The sequence below is a fragment of the Lynx canadensis genome, chromosome C2 (genome assembly GCF_007474595.2).
Source record: "Lynx canadensis isolate LIC74 chromosome C2, mLynCan4.pri.v2, whole genome shotgun sequence".
Classification (NCBI taxonomy): domain Eukaryota; kingdom Metazoa; phylum Chordata; class Mammalia; order Carnivora; family Felidae; genus Lynx; species Lynx canadensis.
The window spans coordinates 109,814,771-109,832,522 of record NC_044311.2 but is presented as its reverse complement, the minus strand read 5'-3'; the positions used below and the strand labels follow the sequence as shown (position 1 = coordinate 109,832,522).

The 17,752-nt window shown below is 37.2% G+C and overlaps 1 protein-coding gene across 4 annotated transcripts; it reads left to right on the top strand.

Annotated features, from left to right (window-relative positions):
• The first annotated feature begins 94 nt into the window (after positions 1-94).
• On the top strand, positions 95-17,469 carry LOC115523272 (PEST proteolytic signal containing nuclear protein). 4 transcript variants are annotated; one of them, XM_030329119.2, is made up of 5 exons: positions 95-207; positions 6,050-6,264; positions 9,339-9,413; positions 14,954-15,009; positions 15,680-17,469. In XM_030329119.2, the coding sequence occupies exons 1-5, from the start codon at positions 144-146 to the stop codon at positions 15,804-15,806; spliced, it is 537 nt and encodes a 178-aa protein (XP_030184979.1). In that variant the 5' UTR covers positions 95-143; the 3' UTR covers positions 15,807-17,469. The 4 variants fall into 4 exon arrangements, 2 of the variants coding, with proteins under 2 accessions (XP_030184979.1, XP_030184980.1); XR_004344098.1 differs by having other exon boundaries at positions 105-207; positions 5,851-6,264; XR_004344099.1 differs by having other exon boundaries at positions 118-207; positions 6,102-6,264.
• Positions 17,470-17,752: the final 283 nt, after the last annotated feature.

Genomic DNA, 17,752 nt, shown 5'->3' with positions numbered 1-17,752 from the left:
ACTTCCGTTTCCCAAACGGCATCTTTTTACTTTCCAGGGCCGCTCTAGGCTGCAGCCTCGCGAGCTGGCTCCGAAACTCAATGGTTGCTGGGCGGGGCCGTGACGTCCTTGGCGTGGCTGCAGCGGAGGCCGCGGCGGGGAAAATGGCGGACGGGAAGGCGGGAGAGGAGAAGCCTGAGAAGCCGCAACGAGCTGGAGCCGCCGGAGGTGAACACAACCCCAGCGTCGCGGGCTGCGTGGGATGCTCTGGGCCTTTCTTTGAGCGCCCCGGGGTGGGGGGAATAGGATGGGGACGAAAATGGGCGGATCTGGCGCTCACCCGGCCAGGTGCTGGGCCCAGACGAGACCCGGGCACGCCCGGCGCGGCCCGCTGGGATCCGGGCCCACATCGCCTCCTTGCCGGGGGAGAGCCGACCACTGTTGGTCACCTGCTGGCCCCAGCGGAGGCTCTGCTTCCAATGAGAAGGGAGATGGGTACCAGAGAGGGGTATCGAACTCGGGGTGGGACCAGGAGCGGCAGTGCAGGAGCCGCTACCGCCACACCGGAGACGCACATCACACAAAACACGCGCACACACACAGGAAGAGTCACCGAGCGGTGGCCGCAGACACTGGCCACAGGCCGAGTTTCCAATGGTGCTGGCCTCTAAGTTACACCTAGGAGTTAGTTTGCTTCTCCCTTTTCGCTGAGGTGGTGTACGACCCCGGCCTTTTCTCTTTCATTTCCAAGCTGAATACCGACCCTGTAATGGGGATGGGTCGAGGAGATGGAGGGAAAGAATACCATTGCCTGCCCGCTGGTTTAAGATGCGGGGTCTTAGGGTTAGGGTTTGGTTGCCTTTCTTCTAAGTGTCTGCTTTTTCTCAGGTTCTTGCCAGCTAACTGCTGACAGATATTTAGGTGGCTTAATAGGCTAGTGTGACTTTTCCTGTATTTTGTTACGATGTGAACTCAGATTACAGTTGTCTTCATTCTGTACCCTCCACTCTTATAAATTTGGGCCTTGTGCATGAAGGGAAAGAAACATCTTTCCAGGCGCCCGCCCATCCCCCTTTGTCGTAACAAGGCAAGTAACTTAACACGTGGGAGGTGATCATAATGTCTTGAGAACGTTTTAAGTATTACTCTCTTTTCTGACTTCCTCAAGTCTTATCCTTGAAGTATTTAAAGAAAATACAGATTATTAGCATATGAAAGCAGTTACTAGGACTTTATTAACATGATGTTTAATGTGAATTGCCTTGGGAATAAAAAACAGCAGTTTAAACCATTTAGTACTACCTCGTTAGGGATTTTTTCCCCCCTCAAAAATTATCTTGGAAATTATTGAGTAAAATTACGTTAAAAATTAGTAGTTTCAGGAAAAACAAAGATCTGTGACCTAGGCTTTTAGACTATCTTTTAATTTTGTAAGATAGCTTTTTAAGTGTCTTGAGAATATGGGAGATGTGTTTAATGTGTTGCCAAAATGTACTTTAAGTGTCAACATAACTCCACTGTGTAATTTATCCACCACCCTTTCAGTTAGGGATAATTAGCTGTATAGCATGAACATTGATGTTTTTATTTTAGCATATTTTTGTGTGTGTGGTGGTGGTGGTATAAAATTATCTTGGGTGATTGATATCAAAAATGTTATGGTATCCTTGGTGATTTAGAATAATATCCCTTAATAACTTCATCATAATTTGCCTTGGATTTGCCTGCCTTTACAAGAAAATGGTGCTGTTGCATATAAACCATTTTTGAATGTCAGGTATTTTTAATGAATTTATACAGAGGAATCATAGCTAAAACACTTAACACTGTGGATGTTGCTGAATTGCTAATTTTATGGCAAGTGGTCACTATTTTCAAACACTATCAAGCTTATCTTAGGGACTTACCTAGAGAATATTCTGATTTTTAGTTCCTTTTGAACAGTCCAGTAAGTTGGAAGTGTATTTTCTTATAAGTAGTTATGAATGAATTTATGTTAGTAAGAGAAGCTACTTACTTGAGCTTGCTCTCACCTTAAAGAAGGGGGGGGGGGGCGGGGGAATAAGGCTTTGGGCAGATTTTTTTTCTCCTTTGGCTAAATTTTTGTAGCTCCTTGAAATAGAAATTTTAGAAAAGCTGTCCATATCATAATCATGGCCACCTCATGCTGTTTCAGGTTATCTAAGAACTACTTGAATGAAATTGACATTTATTATACCAGCCACTAGGAGGGTCTTCAATATGTTCTCATTTAAACTGCTTGTCAGTCCTTTTGGAGAGGTAGCTGTGTACTCTTTTATCAAATGAAGAAGCTACCAAAATACAAATGGATCATGAAGAATATACCCTTATGGAGTTAAACTTTATTAGCTAATTTTTTTTTTTCAAAATAAGGTAACTTTGTCCTCCAAAGCCCTCCTTTCCAACTATTCAGTGGAAAAGAAAAAATGTGCTAGTACCATGTGTAATTTGATTTCACATTAATCTACATACTTTGTTTGCTCGGAATGAATACAAACTCAATAAAATCCCTTTTATTAAAATAATCCTTGATAAAGAATCTAGTACTTTTATATAATTTTATGCATTTATATTTTGCTGTAAATTGTTTTGTGATTTTCTTATTTTTAAAAAACTGATCACATATTCTTTAAAATGTAAGTTGCCGGGCGCCTGGGTGGCTCAGTCGGTTAAGGGTCTAATTCTTTATTTCGGTTGAGGTCATGATCTTGCGCAGTCCCTGAGTTCAGGCCTGCACTGATGGTGCGGAGCCTGCTTGGAATTCTCTCTTTCTGCCCCTCCCCTGAGCTTGCTCTCATTCTCTCTCTCTCTCTCAAGATAAATAAACTTAAAAATAAATAGGGGTGCCTGGGTGGCTCAGTTAAGTGTCCTACTTTGGCTCAGGGTCATGATCTTGGGGTTCTTGAGTTGGAGCCCCCATCTGGCTCTCTACTGTCAGTGATCCTCTAGCTCCCTCTCTCTCTTTCCCTCCCCTGCACTCTCTCTCTTCTCTCTCCCTCTCTCTCTCTCTCTCTCTCTTAAAAATAAATATTTTTTTAAAAAGCATTAAAAAATAAATAAAATAAAAGTCACATTCTCTGCAGCATGGATATTCTGACAGATGACTCTTGCTTCTCCCTCAGAATCTAAAAGTTCCAACCTTGAACTACTTTTAATGAGGGACGTGTAGTGAGATTCAATGAATAGGAAATAAAGAGAATTTCAAATCCCTATTAAAAACAAAGAACAAAAATGTAAGTCATATTGCTAAAATTTTCACATTGCCAAACTATGGCCATCTAAAAATTTTTTCACTTTCCAAAATTCAGCGATCTCATTAAATAAATTGAAAACAGGAGTTCTTGATTAAAAGCTCCCAAATGCTAAAGTGCAGAACATGTTGTATTTAAAGATAAACACTTTAATGGACCTTGAAATTAGTGTTGATATTTAATGGTATATTTCAAAGCTCAAATTAGGTTGAAATAATTTTCTCTTCTGATGAACTATAGATTTGACAACAGTCTCATTGATAATATGGATTTGTCTGTCACATTTTTCTGTTTTCATTGCTGTTTCCATTTGCTGTATTTCCTAAATGTTTTGTGTATTTTACTACGTAATTATTAGATTACCTAAAGAGAAAATAGCAGCTCCAATCCATGTGATACATTGAGCCATTTAAGGCTAAGTAATAAGTACTAATAGTACACCTACTTTCCTTCACTCCCTTTCCCCCATCCCTTTGAAGAGCGGATGTTTTCTAAAGTTGTTGAGTATTTACAGTTGTTTAAAAAAAAAAAAGCTTCTTGAGAAGAGCAAGGCCAAAGAGTTATTTACTATGTCCAAAAATAATTGCTGGATCTGGAATCAGTCGTGTTTAGAAATGACCTACTAGACATAGCATGTTTCATCTTCAGTGTGGACCTGAAATGTGGGTGGTCTTAATAGTCTGCCTCTTAAGGTGTCAAGAGGGCAGATAAAAATAAAATTGAGTTGCTGCCAGTTGGTTACCTAATTAATGGTAGTTTTCCCAACTTCCCCGTTCATGCTACCTTTTCTACAGCAGTGTCTATAGAAATCTTCGCTATAGCATCATGGGATTGGACAGATAGTATTGTTTCATATATTATCACATACGAGTTCAGCCAGTTATCACACTTAATTGTACTAATATTATAGTAAGATTTATGTTTTTCATTCTGTTTCATATTTATGCTATCGTTTTTCTAGATTCTTTGTTCCAGAATTTTGTGGGTAAAAGGAGACCTAGAATTAAGAAAAGATAGGTTTTTTTTAAAGAACTGGAGATCTTGAGTAATTATGTATAGTTCTTGGGTCACAGTTCAAAAGCAGAGTTGTATATACCACAGTCAAGACTAAATGTTCTTTATGCTATTTGATGTTTTCTAGAGTTTGTGTTTGCACAAAATTTGTGCCTTAATATATATAGATTGTTTCTTTTTGTAAACCCAGTGCATTTTCTACAGTTTATATGTGTTCCCATACGTAGAGACTGAGTTTTCAATTTTAGCCGTCAGTCACAAAGAAATAGTTATTATTGTTTAGGTTCTACAGTATAATTCATAATTGATCAAAACTATAAACAATGCAGAATGAAATTTAGAACACTGCTTTTAGTTATAAACTAATGTTGGCATAATACTGTCTTATTTTTAAGAAATTCTACATTTCTGTATTTCAACTATTGAATATTAATCTTACATTCTTCAGGTGCTTTTGTAATTTCATATCTAAATAAGTGACTGGCACCTCCAGCAACCATTCCAGTGCTATCTTTGTCTCCTGGGGAAATCCCAAAAGCTAATCCTGCTTAATTCCTCCTCAACATTTTTATTATAACTTTCACCACTGTCCAAAGGGGATAGAGTTCCTGTTGTCTTTCCTATAAACGAAATCAGATGTTCTGTTCAAAGTGCTTATTAATTTAGAGACCTCATCATTCCAGAAATACATGGATTAAGATATATAGTCTCTGGATTTTTTAATATTACTTGTCCATCTATCTGTGTTTGATTTCCCGCTTTCCCCCCATTCTAGAAATGTCCTGTTTTCTTAACAGTTGTCAGGGATATTGCTTAGAGCATCTTGTCTTCATAAACTAGTGTAACAGAAAACATTCTCTAGGGTGAATTGGGGCAAGAAAATAAAATTTTTAATAATCAACCAAACTTCTTCTATCTTACATTCCAATATATTAAGTAGCCTTCTTGTGCAAAGGACCAAAGATACTCAAAATAAAAACTTACTGTTACCATTCATTGATTAATACAGACTCAAGCCAAATCATTGAAAGCCCTCTTACATTCCTAGTCTACATATGTATGGTTTCTACTATTTGAAATTATAATTAGTTCATCTTTCTTTCATTATAAAAAGTAGTGTATGAACCTAAGTATGATCGTTAAAACAGATGATAACCAAGCTTTCAAAGTAGAATTAAGTTACATCAGAGGGGATGACTTGAAGGCTTCCTTGAGTTTCCTTTTCAACTCTAAAAATTGTGTGAGAGGTACATGAGGCACACATCACTCAAGAAAATTACTCCAGGCTGTATTAGCACTGTAGTTCAGGTAATAATGGACCATTCATAGCTAGGTACTTTGTATAACTAGTAGTACATAATTGAAGAATGTTAGAATTTATTAGTCAAATGTGTTTTCCTGTGATGTGGACTAATATTCACAAGCTAGTTTGTGTAGAAGAACCTACAGGCCTTAATTTCTAAAAAGCAAAATTCCACAAATAATTAGATTATTAGATAACTTCTATAATAGTGTTTAGTTGAAAGGTCTTACATTATATGAACTCTACGTTTATAATTTTAAATTGCTCTGTATTTTATGCTAGTTAATTCATGGGACCCTCTTCTACTGCCACACAATCTCAGTTCCTGCTGTACACTCTAACACAGTGGAAGAGACTGTTGGGTCAGTAGGTGACACCTGCAGAGGTATCTTCCTTATAACGATGCTTTTTGAGGTTGCTGCTCCCATCAATCTGCTCAGTAAAAATAGCTCATCTTGGTAAGTTGTTTCGACTTCACCAGGACCTGAAGAAGAAGCAGAAAAACCTGTGAAAACTAAGACTGTTTCTTCCAGTAATGGAGGGGAAAGTTCCAGTCGCAGCGCTGAGAAGCGATCAGCTGAAGAAGAAGCTGCAGACCTCCCAACAAAGCCTACAAAGATCTCCAAGTTTGGATTTGCCATAGGTAGTCAGACGACAAAGAAAGCCTCAGCCATATCCATCAAACTTGGATCAAGTGTGAGTTGTTATTTGATCTATATGGTGTGCATAATGGGGCTTAAGAATTTGTTTTGGAAACCTGCTTTTATGGGGTTATGGTAAATTGAGTGTAAAAAGGTACTTTGGTACATGAACTTACATGTTAAGTATTTAAGAAGTTATTAGCTCTATATTCAAGAACAATATGGATAAATTATAACTCAGTAAAACTTTTTCAAAAAGGTTTGGAGTATGAGAAGGAGCAACTATTATAGGGAATATATGATTTATAAAGTAACAGCTTAGAATTTTTCTCAGTTGAGTAAAACCTCCAAAAAACATTTTCAGAAAGAATTTCATTTTTTTTCCTTATTTTTCAATTCCAATAATATTAAAAATAATATTTCTAGAAATAAGTACTAGTGAGATACTGCTTGATAAGAAGAGCTTCCTGGTCACTTTACTTTGGAGCTACAAATGGACATTGAGTTCTATATATCCAATGACAGATCAACTTTTGGTCCCTTGTTTTAAATATAAACCTTAAGTTAATAATTAACTGTGGAGTATCTGGAAAGTTTTGAAATAATAGATTGAAGCTTGTTATGAAGTTTTGATATTTGACTAATTTTGACCTACAAAAGTGACAATTTCATATGCTTCAACCACATAGGTCTTTCAGAAAAAAATGTTACTTAAATAGTGTACACTGTTGGCTTTAGAAAATAGTCACATTCTTGTGTAAGGAGAATAATCCTAAAATTACTGGGATTACTACTTTTGAGTTGTTTATTCATGTCTGTTCTGTGAAAATTAATGCTTATTTGCCAGGTGCACACAGCTTTATTCTGTGTATGATGTTCATTCCAAGATCTTAAAAATATGATATGGATCAAGTTCCTACTAGAGTCAATGTGTTTGAGTTATACTTACAGTTTTAGAAGAGCTACCATTTCTCAGGACCCCTACTCCTACCCTATGTTGTTTTGCTTTTTCCTATTTGTTTTCTTTTTATTCCTTTAAAAAATTCATTCCAAACAAAAGACATTCTGCTTATAACTTCATTACTTCATGACTATTCTTCCTATTTGAGCTGATTTCTTTTTGTTTAATATATTTTTTTATAAAGTTGCATAGACCTAACTGCATAAGTATTTGTGTTTTTCTGATAGTCATTCAACGTGTATTCTCAGACACAACTTCAATATAGATATTCTTGTTGATAATAGATTCTGCTGTGGTTCAACACACCCCTAAATTAGATATGCAAATCCCTACTTTTTCTAAATCATTGACATGATGTAGTAATTCCTCCTCATTTTAGAAGGGAGGGTTTTGTTTGAGAAAGTCTACTCAGTAAAAACTTCCTAATCTTTGGAAAACAAAAACTTGTTTTCATAAAATAAACTATAGTATAACCACAGTTGTCTTAGGGAGGTGGGATGTAAGATACAAAAAAATAGTTGAAACTATTGCTTTTATTATATGATATGAAAAGATAGTTGATCAGCAGATACTTGTGTCATATGTGTATGTACAACATCAAATACCTGACATCTTTAAAAGAGTAAAGGGTATTTCTAGAGTCTTTATGCATAATCTCCAAATTAATGGTTTTTATTCCTTCAAAAGCAAGCATTATTGACAAAAGTGTTTGTGTTATAAAAAGAAAGCGTGGTTCATTTTGTTTCAGGAGATCAGAGAAGATTTCACTGATGAAGTGTTGCTTGAGTTGGCCTTAACTGTATAGACAGGAGGCAGAGGGCATCTCAGATAAAAAGAATTTCATGCAAAAGTAGTTTAGATGTGAAGCCACATGGTACATTCAGGAAAATGTTTGTAGTTGGAAATTGGTATGCAAATGTAGGGATGAAAAGCCCCCTAAATGAGACCATAGAACCAAATCATAAAGGACTTGCATAGTTTGGTTTTATTCTTTAAGTTCTAGTGGAGCTATGAAACTGTTGTAAGGAAGCTTAACCCTTAAACAGATGTGCATTTTAGAAATATCACTTTGGTGCCATTATAGAGGAGAAAATTGAGAGTAGGGGATGGTATTTCTAACAGTTCAGGCAAGTAATGCTAAAGGGCCTTAGGTGTCCATAGTATGGTAGTTGATGGGAAGGCAGAGGGAGACGTAAGTCTATTAAATATTTAATCTACAGGACTTTATGATAGAGTGCAAGTTGAAGAAAAGGATTTCTGGCTTGGGTACTTAGAACACTGTCAAACTAAAGTACCCATCGGAGCTCTTAAGTGGAGCTCCAGTAGGCATGTGACATTCTATTTGGGGGTAGACATTTAAGATTTGGTAGTTAAAACCATGGGAGTGAATGGAGTTGACCGGGGAAGTACAGAGAAGGAAAGGTCACTAAGAACAGAATCTTGGGTATGTGTTATTTAGGGGGGGAACAGGAGGAAACAAAGAACAAAAGGTCAGAGAATTAGAATAGCCTATAAAAAGCAGTGTCAGAGAATTCAAGGTAGGAGTGTTTTCAAAAAGGAGCTGGTGATTAGAGTCAAAAGCAGCACACCAGTCATTGGTGACCCTACAGAATCAAGGTCACCTGATTCTAGGTGAGTGAGGAGCCATGGGAGAATGAGGGAGGAAGCCTGATTGCAGTGGGTTGAAGACCAGATTGATGGTGAGAGGTTGATGATAGGGCAGTTTACCTCAAAAACTTAGGTTGGATAGAAGAGAAACATATTTACAGGCTACAGGGCAGAACACTAGTAGGGAGAGGAGTCTTGGTGTCTTTTATGTTCTTAAGTCACACTGCAGTTCATTCTTGGCCACTGTGGGCAAATACTACTAATCATTTACCTTTACCTTTACCAGGTATCCCTTAGCTAAATGATATTAAATTACAGATCCTGACTAGAAAATCTTTTACAGGATGAAAACAAATGGACGTATCATTAATAAAATTAAAGCTACCCATTGATAACCACATTTGTAAAAAGAGAAAGTGGAGTTCTTTAAAGTTTGTTCTGAGTTCCTTAGTATGTTTCTATGAAAACATAAAATTGAATCTTTGAAGATAAATTATTTGTATCATTAAACAAGCCTGTGTAAACATTATGTGATACTTCTTAATGTGTTTCTTCTTCAGAAGCCTAAAGAAACTGTTCCAACTCTTGCTCCAAAAACTCTTTCAGTAGCAGCAGCTTTTAATGAAGATGAAGATGTAAGTTGATACCTAGTTTTGTTTATTTTACTTGAATCAGTTCTTTAATGAAGTTAGTGGCAGGTTGTAGGTTGCATTAATGGTACTAGTGAATTTTCTTTGTAATTCTGAATAGATTTTTTGTGATGCCTGCAAAATCTGGATATTTCTATTTATGTGGTTGTAGGATTATTTAAAATATAACTGCCTTTGGGGGCAATGACCTTAAGAATCAAATCAACAAATGCCTGATGTATATGTTGATATATATATCATATATATGTGCTAGGAAATATGTAGGATCCAGGAAAAGACAGATTTAATGCTGCTGCCTTTAATAATTTTATAGTTGCGGGGCGCCTGGGTGGCGCAGTCGGTTAAGCGTCCGACTTCAGCCAGGTCACGATCTCGCGGTCCATGAGTTCGAGCCCCGCGTCGGGCTCTGGGCTGATGGCTCAGAGCCTGGAGCCTGTTTCCGACTCTGTGTCTCCCTCTCTCTCTGCCCCTCCCCCATTCATGCTCTGTCTCTCTCTGTCCCAAAAATTAATAAACGTTGAAAAAAAAATTAAAAAAAAAATAATAATAATTTTATAGTTGGAAGTCTTCAGTGTTCAGGCATCATGCATTCATTCAGCTTACAAAAGACAGCTATAGTGTTTTCTCCCATGAGGAATAGCTAATAGTGCAGGTGATTCTGCTAGAAGTTCTGTTCATTAAGCATGTGTTCCAAAGTGAGCACGAGTTGCTTATCTGCTATTCTCTTAGACAGTCTTAGCTCTTTCATGCCTCTCACAGTGTCCCTCTCTTCTTGTGCTTATGAATAACGTATGGAATTTAAAGCATCATTTTGACTGATTTTTTTTTTCCTTTGGTCTCTGACTTTAGAAACCTAACCCCCTCTTAAGATGTGACCCCATTGTATAACAATTAACTGTTAACAGGGTACGGGTACATGAGTAATTGCTCTCAAAAACAATATGGATAAGAATTACACATTCAGAGGAGCACAGTGTGGGCTGAAATAATTGGGAAGAACATAAAAGAGAAGAAGTAAGAATTGGATACTAAAACATTAGGCAGGGTTTTGACAAAGCAAAGAATACTTTTATAAGCTAAGACAAGTCATAAATACTAGCAGCTGTATTTGTCTGGACTGGAGATTGCTGTAGACGTTTGGGCAAGGATAAGTATGGAATGATTAGAGCCCAGATCAATAGGTAAAGAATTACTGTGGTTATCTCTGGATTCTTTGCACTTAACTCATTGCACACACTTGAGCAACTTTTTTTAATGTTTATTTATTTTTGGGAGAGACAGAGAGAGAGCGAGTGAGTGAGCATGAGCTGAGGAGGGGCAGAGAGAGAGGGAGACACAGAATCTGAAGCAGACTCCAGGCTCCGAGCTGTCAGCACAAAGCCCGACGCAGGGCTCAAACCCACAAACCGTGAGATCATGACCTGAGCTGAAGTCGGTCGCCCAATCAACTGAGCCACCCAGGCGCCCCTGAGTAATTTCTATATGCTAGGCACAGTGATATTGCAAAGATAATTCCTCTAGGAACTCATTCTCATAGGGCATAAAATAGTACAAAATGAAACTCAAAAGTATACAAAGATATGAAGTGATAATAGAAGTTCAAGGCAGGAAGAGAGGCCAAGTAACTAGATGCCAGCACTGAACTGGCAGTGGGAAGACCTGGATTCTTCTCCTGTCTTGTCCAGTTACTAACTAGTAGAAAGCCTGTGAAATAAATCACTTTACCTTTTTGGAGCCTTCGTTTTTCAGTTGTAAAATGAAAAGTCAGTTTAAATCATACATTTTTAAACTACTTGTCAGAGTTGTAGGATTCTGTGGAAATGTCTATGCTGACAGCTCAGAGCCTGGAGCCTGCTCTAGATTCTATGTCTACCTCTCTTTCTGTCCCTCCCCTACCCACACTCTGTCTCTCTCTAAAGTAAATAATAAAACGTTAAAAAAAAAAAAAACTAAAAGGGGCGCCTGGGTGGCGCAGTCAGTTGAGCGTCCGACTTCAGCCAGGTCACGATCTTGCGGTCCGTGAGTTCGAGCCCCGCGTCAGGTTCTGGGCTGATGGCTCAGAGCCTGGAGCCTGTTTCCGATTCTGTGTCTCCCTCTCTCTCTGCCCCTCCCCCATTCATGCTCTGTCTCTCTCTGTCCCACAAATAAATAAACGTTGAAAAAAAAAATTTAAAAAAAAAAACTAAAAAATAATATCCCATGTTTTCTGTTATCTCTAACATTCTTGAGAGATTAGGTAGCTTTTTGCTATGTACAGAATGTATGAGAGGACAATATACGAAAAAGGGAACAGCGTGTGTGAAAAGAGAGGCTGGAAATGGTAAACACCTACATGATAGTAATGGCTTTTTTTGAATGCCTAACAATTTGGGTCTTTTCATATAACTTTATTTTATCCTCCATATATTTCTATGAATCATGCGATGTAGTTATTCCTGTTTGGCAAATGGAGAAATTAACAAGTTAATGATGGTAAATGATATTAATTTTAACTTGTCTCTTAGATAAAAGAATGTGTGTATCTAAAATCATCTGGTTTTTCCTTTTTCTGCAGAACATAAGTAACACGGGATATATATCTGGGCCTAAAATATATTTGACAAAGAGGGCATCCATTTAATTAATTTTAAATTTTAAAAATATATTTTTCATTGTTACCTTTTTAGTCTCCTTTAATTTGGACAATTCCTTGGCCTCTGTTCCATGGCATTAACATTTTTGAAGAGTCCAGGCCAGTTATTTTGTAAAGTTTTCCTTAGTTTGAATTTGTGTGATGTTTCCTTATGATTAGATTCATATTACTTACTTTGGCAGGAGTACCACAGAAGCTATGCCAAGTTCTTAATGCATCATAATCAGGGTGCACATGTTGTCAATATGTCCCATTACTGACGGTGTTAACTTTGATCTTTTGGTTAAAGTGATGTCTGCCAGATTCCCCTGCTTTTCAAAAAAAATTTTTTTTAATGTTTATTTATCTTTGAGCATTAGCAGGGGAGGGGCAGAGAGCCGGCTCCAGGCTCCAAGCTGTCAGCACAGAGCCCGACGCCGGCCGCGAACTCACGAACCACAAGATCACAACCTGAGCCAAAGTCGGTAGCTTAACCAACTGAGTCACCCGGGCACCCTTCTGCTTTTCAGATTATTGTTTTACCTTTTGTAATTAAAGATTATATGGGGGGGCATCTGGCTGGTTTAGTTGGTAGAGCTTGCAACTCTTGATCTTGGGGTTTATATTTGAGCCCCAAGTTGGGTGTAGAGATTACTTAAAAATAAAATCTGTAATTAAAAAAAAAAATACAAGGCACCTGGCTGGATCAGTCAGTTAAACCTCTGACTTCAGCTCGGGTCATGATCTCATGAAACGGGCTCTCTGCTGTCTCTGCTTGTGCTCTTTCTCTCAAAAATAAACATTTAAGAAAATAGTAATAATAAAAACATTCTCATGAGTGTTAACATCCATTGAGGGATTCCTACCAGAATCAATTATGATTTTTCTTGTTCTTTTATCTCTTGTATATTTATTGTCTCTTACTATAAGGAAGAACTTCCCCTTATTTATGTAAGTGTAGGCTCATCAGTTCTTTATTCAGTAAGCTATAATGCTTGCCCCAGATTTGACCAGTAGAAACCCCTTTAGACTAGATCTTGAGAACACTCTTTTAAAAAAATATTTAGAGGTGCCTGGCTGACTCAGTAGTAGGTAAGCGCACATGACTGTTGATCTGAGGGTTGTTGGAGCTTACCTAAAAGGGGGCTTGGGGGGTCACCTGTCTGTCTCAGTCAGTAGGATGTGCATGTGACTCTTCATCCTGGGTCATGAGTTCAAGCCCATGTTGGACTTGGAGCCTACTTTAAAAAAAAAAAGAATATTTAGCTCAGCAGCAACATTTATTTGACTTACCAGTCAGTTAAGCCTCTGACTTAGGCTCAGGTCATGATCTCATGGTTTGTGAGTTCGAGCCCTGCATCAGGCTCCATACTGACAATGCAGAGCCTGCTTGGCATTCTGTCTCTCTCCCTCTCTTTGCCCCTTACCCGCTTGCTTGTGCACGCTCACTCTCTCAAAAATAAATAAACTTAAAAAAAAAAGAATTTAACTTACCATATGTCTTTTCAACGTTTATGTAAGTACTAGTGAATGAACTTTCAAGATTTTCGAGATATCTTTATAGTGAAGGAGACGTTTTTAGAAGGAACAATACCATAAAGTTACTAAGATTCTTTGCTTTGGCATCCAACTGTTTTGCTATTTATTAGCTTTGTGACTTTGGACAAACTAACCTTGTTTACCTCAACTTTAAAATGCAAATGCTCAGCCAGTTGAGCAGCCAAATTTTTTTTTTTTTATTTTTAAAATATTTATTTGTTTTTGAGAGAGAGAGAGCACGCGCTTGGGTGCACAAGTGGGGGAGGCACAGACGGAGAGGGAGACACAGAATCCGAAGCAGGCTCCAGGCTCTGAACTGTCAGCACAGAGCCAGACATGGGGCTCAAACTCAGAAACGGTGAGATCAGGACCTGAGCAGAAGCTGGCCACTCAGCTGACTGAGCCACCCAGGTGCCCTGAGCAGCCAACTCTTTTGATTTCAGCTCAGGTCCTAATCCCAGGGCCTTGGACTCCAAGCTGAGTGTGGACCCTGCTTGAGATTCTCTCTCCCTCCCTCCGCCCCCTCTCCCCTACTTGCGAGTTTTCACTCTTTTTCTCTCAAATAAATAAATAAAATGCAAGTGATGATAAGATTTGTTAGGGTTTATTTATTTGGGGGAGGGGTTTGTTTTGTATTATTTTAGGATGTGATTAGGGTTTTATTTTATTTTAATGTTTATTTTTGAGAGAGCTCAAGCAGGGGAGGTGCAGAGAAAAAGGGAGACAGGATCTGAAGTGGGTTCTGTGCTGACAGCTCAGAACCTGGAACTTGCTTCAGAGTCTATGTCTCTGTCTCTCTCTGCCTCTGCCCCTTCCTCCCTCTCCCTCCCTCACTCTCAAAAAAAAAAAAAAAAAGATAGTGCATATTAATTTTAATTTTCTTTAACATGTATTCATTTTTGAGAGACAAAGACAGAGTGCAAGCAGGGGTGGGGCAGAGAGAGGGAGACACAGAATCAGAAGCAGGCTCCAGGCTCTGAGCTTTCAGCACAGAGCCTGATGCAGGGCTGGCACTCATCAACCGTAAAGATCATGACCTGAGCCAAAGTCGGATGCTTAACCGACTGAGCTACCCAGGCACCCCTAAAGATGGTACATATTAAAGAATTTAGCACAATGTGTATGTGTAGCATAGTAAGCAAATGGTTTTGGTTCTAGAATACCAAGTTTTTCCAGATTTTTTTCTTTATGCAAAATCAACACTTGAAGCTGTGTTTCTTTTTAAAATGTAGTTAAGATAAATAATTTTTTCCTTTTACAAAGATTTACAGTATTGAAAATGCTAAAAGGCTTAGATACAAATTTAGTATTATGAGTTAGCAAGTGAATTTTAATAAACCTATAATGAGTCATCTCTGCTTTTTTTCCCCTCCAGAGTGAACCAGAGGAAATGCCTCCAGAAGCAAAGATGAGGATGAAGAATATTGGAAGGTATGTGCTTTTTTATAAAGATTGTAGAGAATGATCTTTTAGTGTTCCAACTTTTCTTAAATATTCGGGCAAAACAATTCTGTGAGCTGTCAGTGATGTTATTTTCCCTTCTGGTAAGAGAAAAGGAGTACCTTCCTTTCATACTGGGACCCAAAGTAAGACTTTAGACTTACTGTCGAACCCAGTCTAAATACCCAGTTTGTATGTGTGTATGTGTGTACACACACACACACACACATTTAAAAACATGTAAAACATAAAATTGAAGTAAATATGACACAAGTCCACAGTGGCACTGAACCCTTTTATGTGTAATACATCTTCATGTTTTTCTTCGATTTCATTTTTTATAGATGCTGATGGCAAGCCATCAGTTGATTTTATGACCCTGTTAGTGGGTTTCAAGCACCAGTTTTAAAAACTGTCATGGTTGCCACCCTTAGCTATGTGTCAAAAGCACCTTACATGTTTGTTAAAACTACAAATTTGCTTGGTCCCTCTTCAGACCTACTGAATCTGAAATTTTAGGAATGGGTCTTATAGGGAGTATTTTTTTTTAATTGTGTAGAGATTTCTGATGTTCAGCTTGTGTTCATAATAGGTACTAAACAAATATGTTTTGAAAGGCCTTATATAACTTTTAAAATAAATTTCCTGTCTTTTAACACAGGGATACACCAACATCAGCAGGACCAAACTCCTTCAATAAAGGAAAGCATGGTTTTTCTGATAACCAGAAGCTATGGGAGCGAAATATAAAATCTCATCTTGGAAATGTCCATGACCAAGACAATTAAATGATGTGTTTTGAAATTGGGTGTGGGGTGGGTGTAAAGTTAAAAGGAACAGTTTCCTTTTTTAAAGAATGGTATAAGACTATCTTTGGAGCCGCCTTTTTTTTTTTTAAAGATTGAGTGGTACACTAATAAATGAGAGTTTGAAATTAGAGGTAATTTATGTTTTATATACAGATTTCAAGACATTTGCTAATTTTGTAGTTTCATGTGATTAGTTTCCAAAGGTTACAGATAATAAAAAAATCAGAAATGGTACCTTTCTAAGAATTGCATATTTTTTTAGACGCAATTATTAGCACATTAAGAGGGACGCAAAAAGTTATTGTCTATTTAAACTGCAAGCAATTACTCTTAACTCCCTTATTACACTGAAGTGTTTGGCTCCCAGGAACAGCCTTATAGAGAGGGAGTATTGTATTGGGAGGAAAATGTTACTGGACTATTGACTGAAAGTACATTAGATAAAATTAAAATACAGCCTTTTTTTTTTTTTCCTAATGGGCATTTGTTTTGTTTCAAGTCATCAAAAACTAGGTATTGCATTACTATCAGTTGGTACAGATGCTTAGCTCTTGAAAAAAAATTTTTTTTTAATTTTATGTAAATTGTTGAGTATTTGAAATAGCCCACTTCACCTTAACGGGTCTTGTCTACCTTCATTAGTCTTCAAAGACCATTTGCTACCAAAGTAAATCAGTATTTTGAATGTGCTTCTCTTGGTTTTTGTTACTAGTTAGTTGCTGCAAGCATTTCCACCAGATCTTGAGGCAAATCATAAGGAAGCTGTTTCTTTTAAAATACAAACCACCACCAAAAATTTAAATGTACATAATACTTAAATATGTGGCTGTTTTTATTTTTTAAAAAGTAGAAACACCAAAAAGACAACATTGTATGAAGATGAAAACGAGAAAGATGCACTTTCTGTAACTTTGTTAAAGCTTAATTTAAGTTACTAACTTGTGAAAGCAAATTTGATTTGAACTTAATACAAGAATTCTTTATTTTAGGACAGTACTGTGGTTTATTTGAGTGTATACATATTAGCCAATGGCCTCTCAAAAGCACATTTTAGGTACTGAAGATAAAAAGAAAATGCATCTTTAAACATATTTTATGGAATCTTTGACCACATATACGTTGTTAGATCTGTGTATTGTAGGTTTTTTTTTTAATTTTTGTATATGAATTCTTTTTTAATGTGATAGTTAAACACATCTTTAAAAACCTAGTCACAGATAAAAGAAACAAAAATTGAAAATTCCTGCAATGTTTAATTTGGAGGCAGCTTCAGACTATTTTATTGGTGGGAACTACTCGCCAAGCTCTTTTAATAAGTAATAACTCCAGAGAAGCAGCCTGTATATATTCCTAACACTTGTTCATTTGCATTTAAGTTTAGAGTAAGCCCCAAGTAAAACAATGGAAATGTATATAGAACTATTAGTTCTTACATGATTTAATTATATCAAGATACATGAATTTAACTTGCTTTAATGTAGGCAAACTTTCCACTTTTGTCCATTTTACTGTTTATGTTAAAATAACATCCCTCTCCTACATATTCTTTTCTTGACTCAAATATTAGCCTAAGGTCAAGATGGGAGAGAAATGACTGAGATGAATGTCTTTACTAAAATACCAATAAATTTGTCAAACTCAATAGTGTTCTTATTTTCTATTCTGCTTAATTGTCGCTGGTTTTTTTGTTTTCTTTTTTAACGTAAAAGAAGAGACATATTATGATTGTTGCTCTTTTCCAGATTGTTGGCCAAAGTAAAGGGAGTTTTAAAACTATTACTTAGTGGAGTCTTCCTAACTTAGCACATAGTTCTATAGCATTATAATATCTGGGGTTGGAAAAGACTTAATCCAAATCCTCCCTCTCCACTGCCAAAGTATTGCCTGTCTTGTGCTGTAGAAAATCCTGCTAAGGCATACCTTTG

Bases quoted from the DNA above. Each gene is read 5' to 3' on its own strand.
- LOC115523272 (XM_030329119.2), top strand. From the start codon at position 144: ATGGCGGACGGGAAGGCGGGAGAGGAGAAGCCTGAGAAGCCGCAACGA. The intron at 208-6,049 runs GTGAACACAACC...CGACTTCACCAG, and splicing joins ACGAGCTGGAGCCGCCGGAG to GACCTGAAGAAGAAGCAGAA. The intron at 6,265-9,338 runs GTGAGTTGTTAT...TTTCTTCTTCAG, and splicing joins CCATCAAACTTGGATCAAGT to AAGCCTAAAGAAACTGTTCC.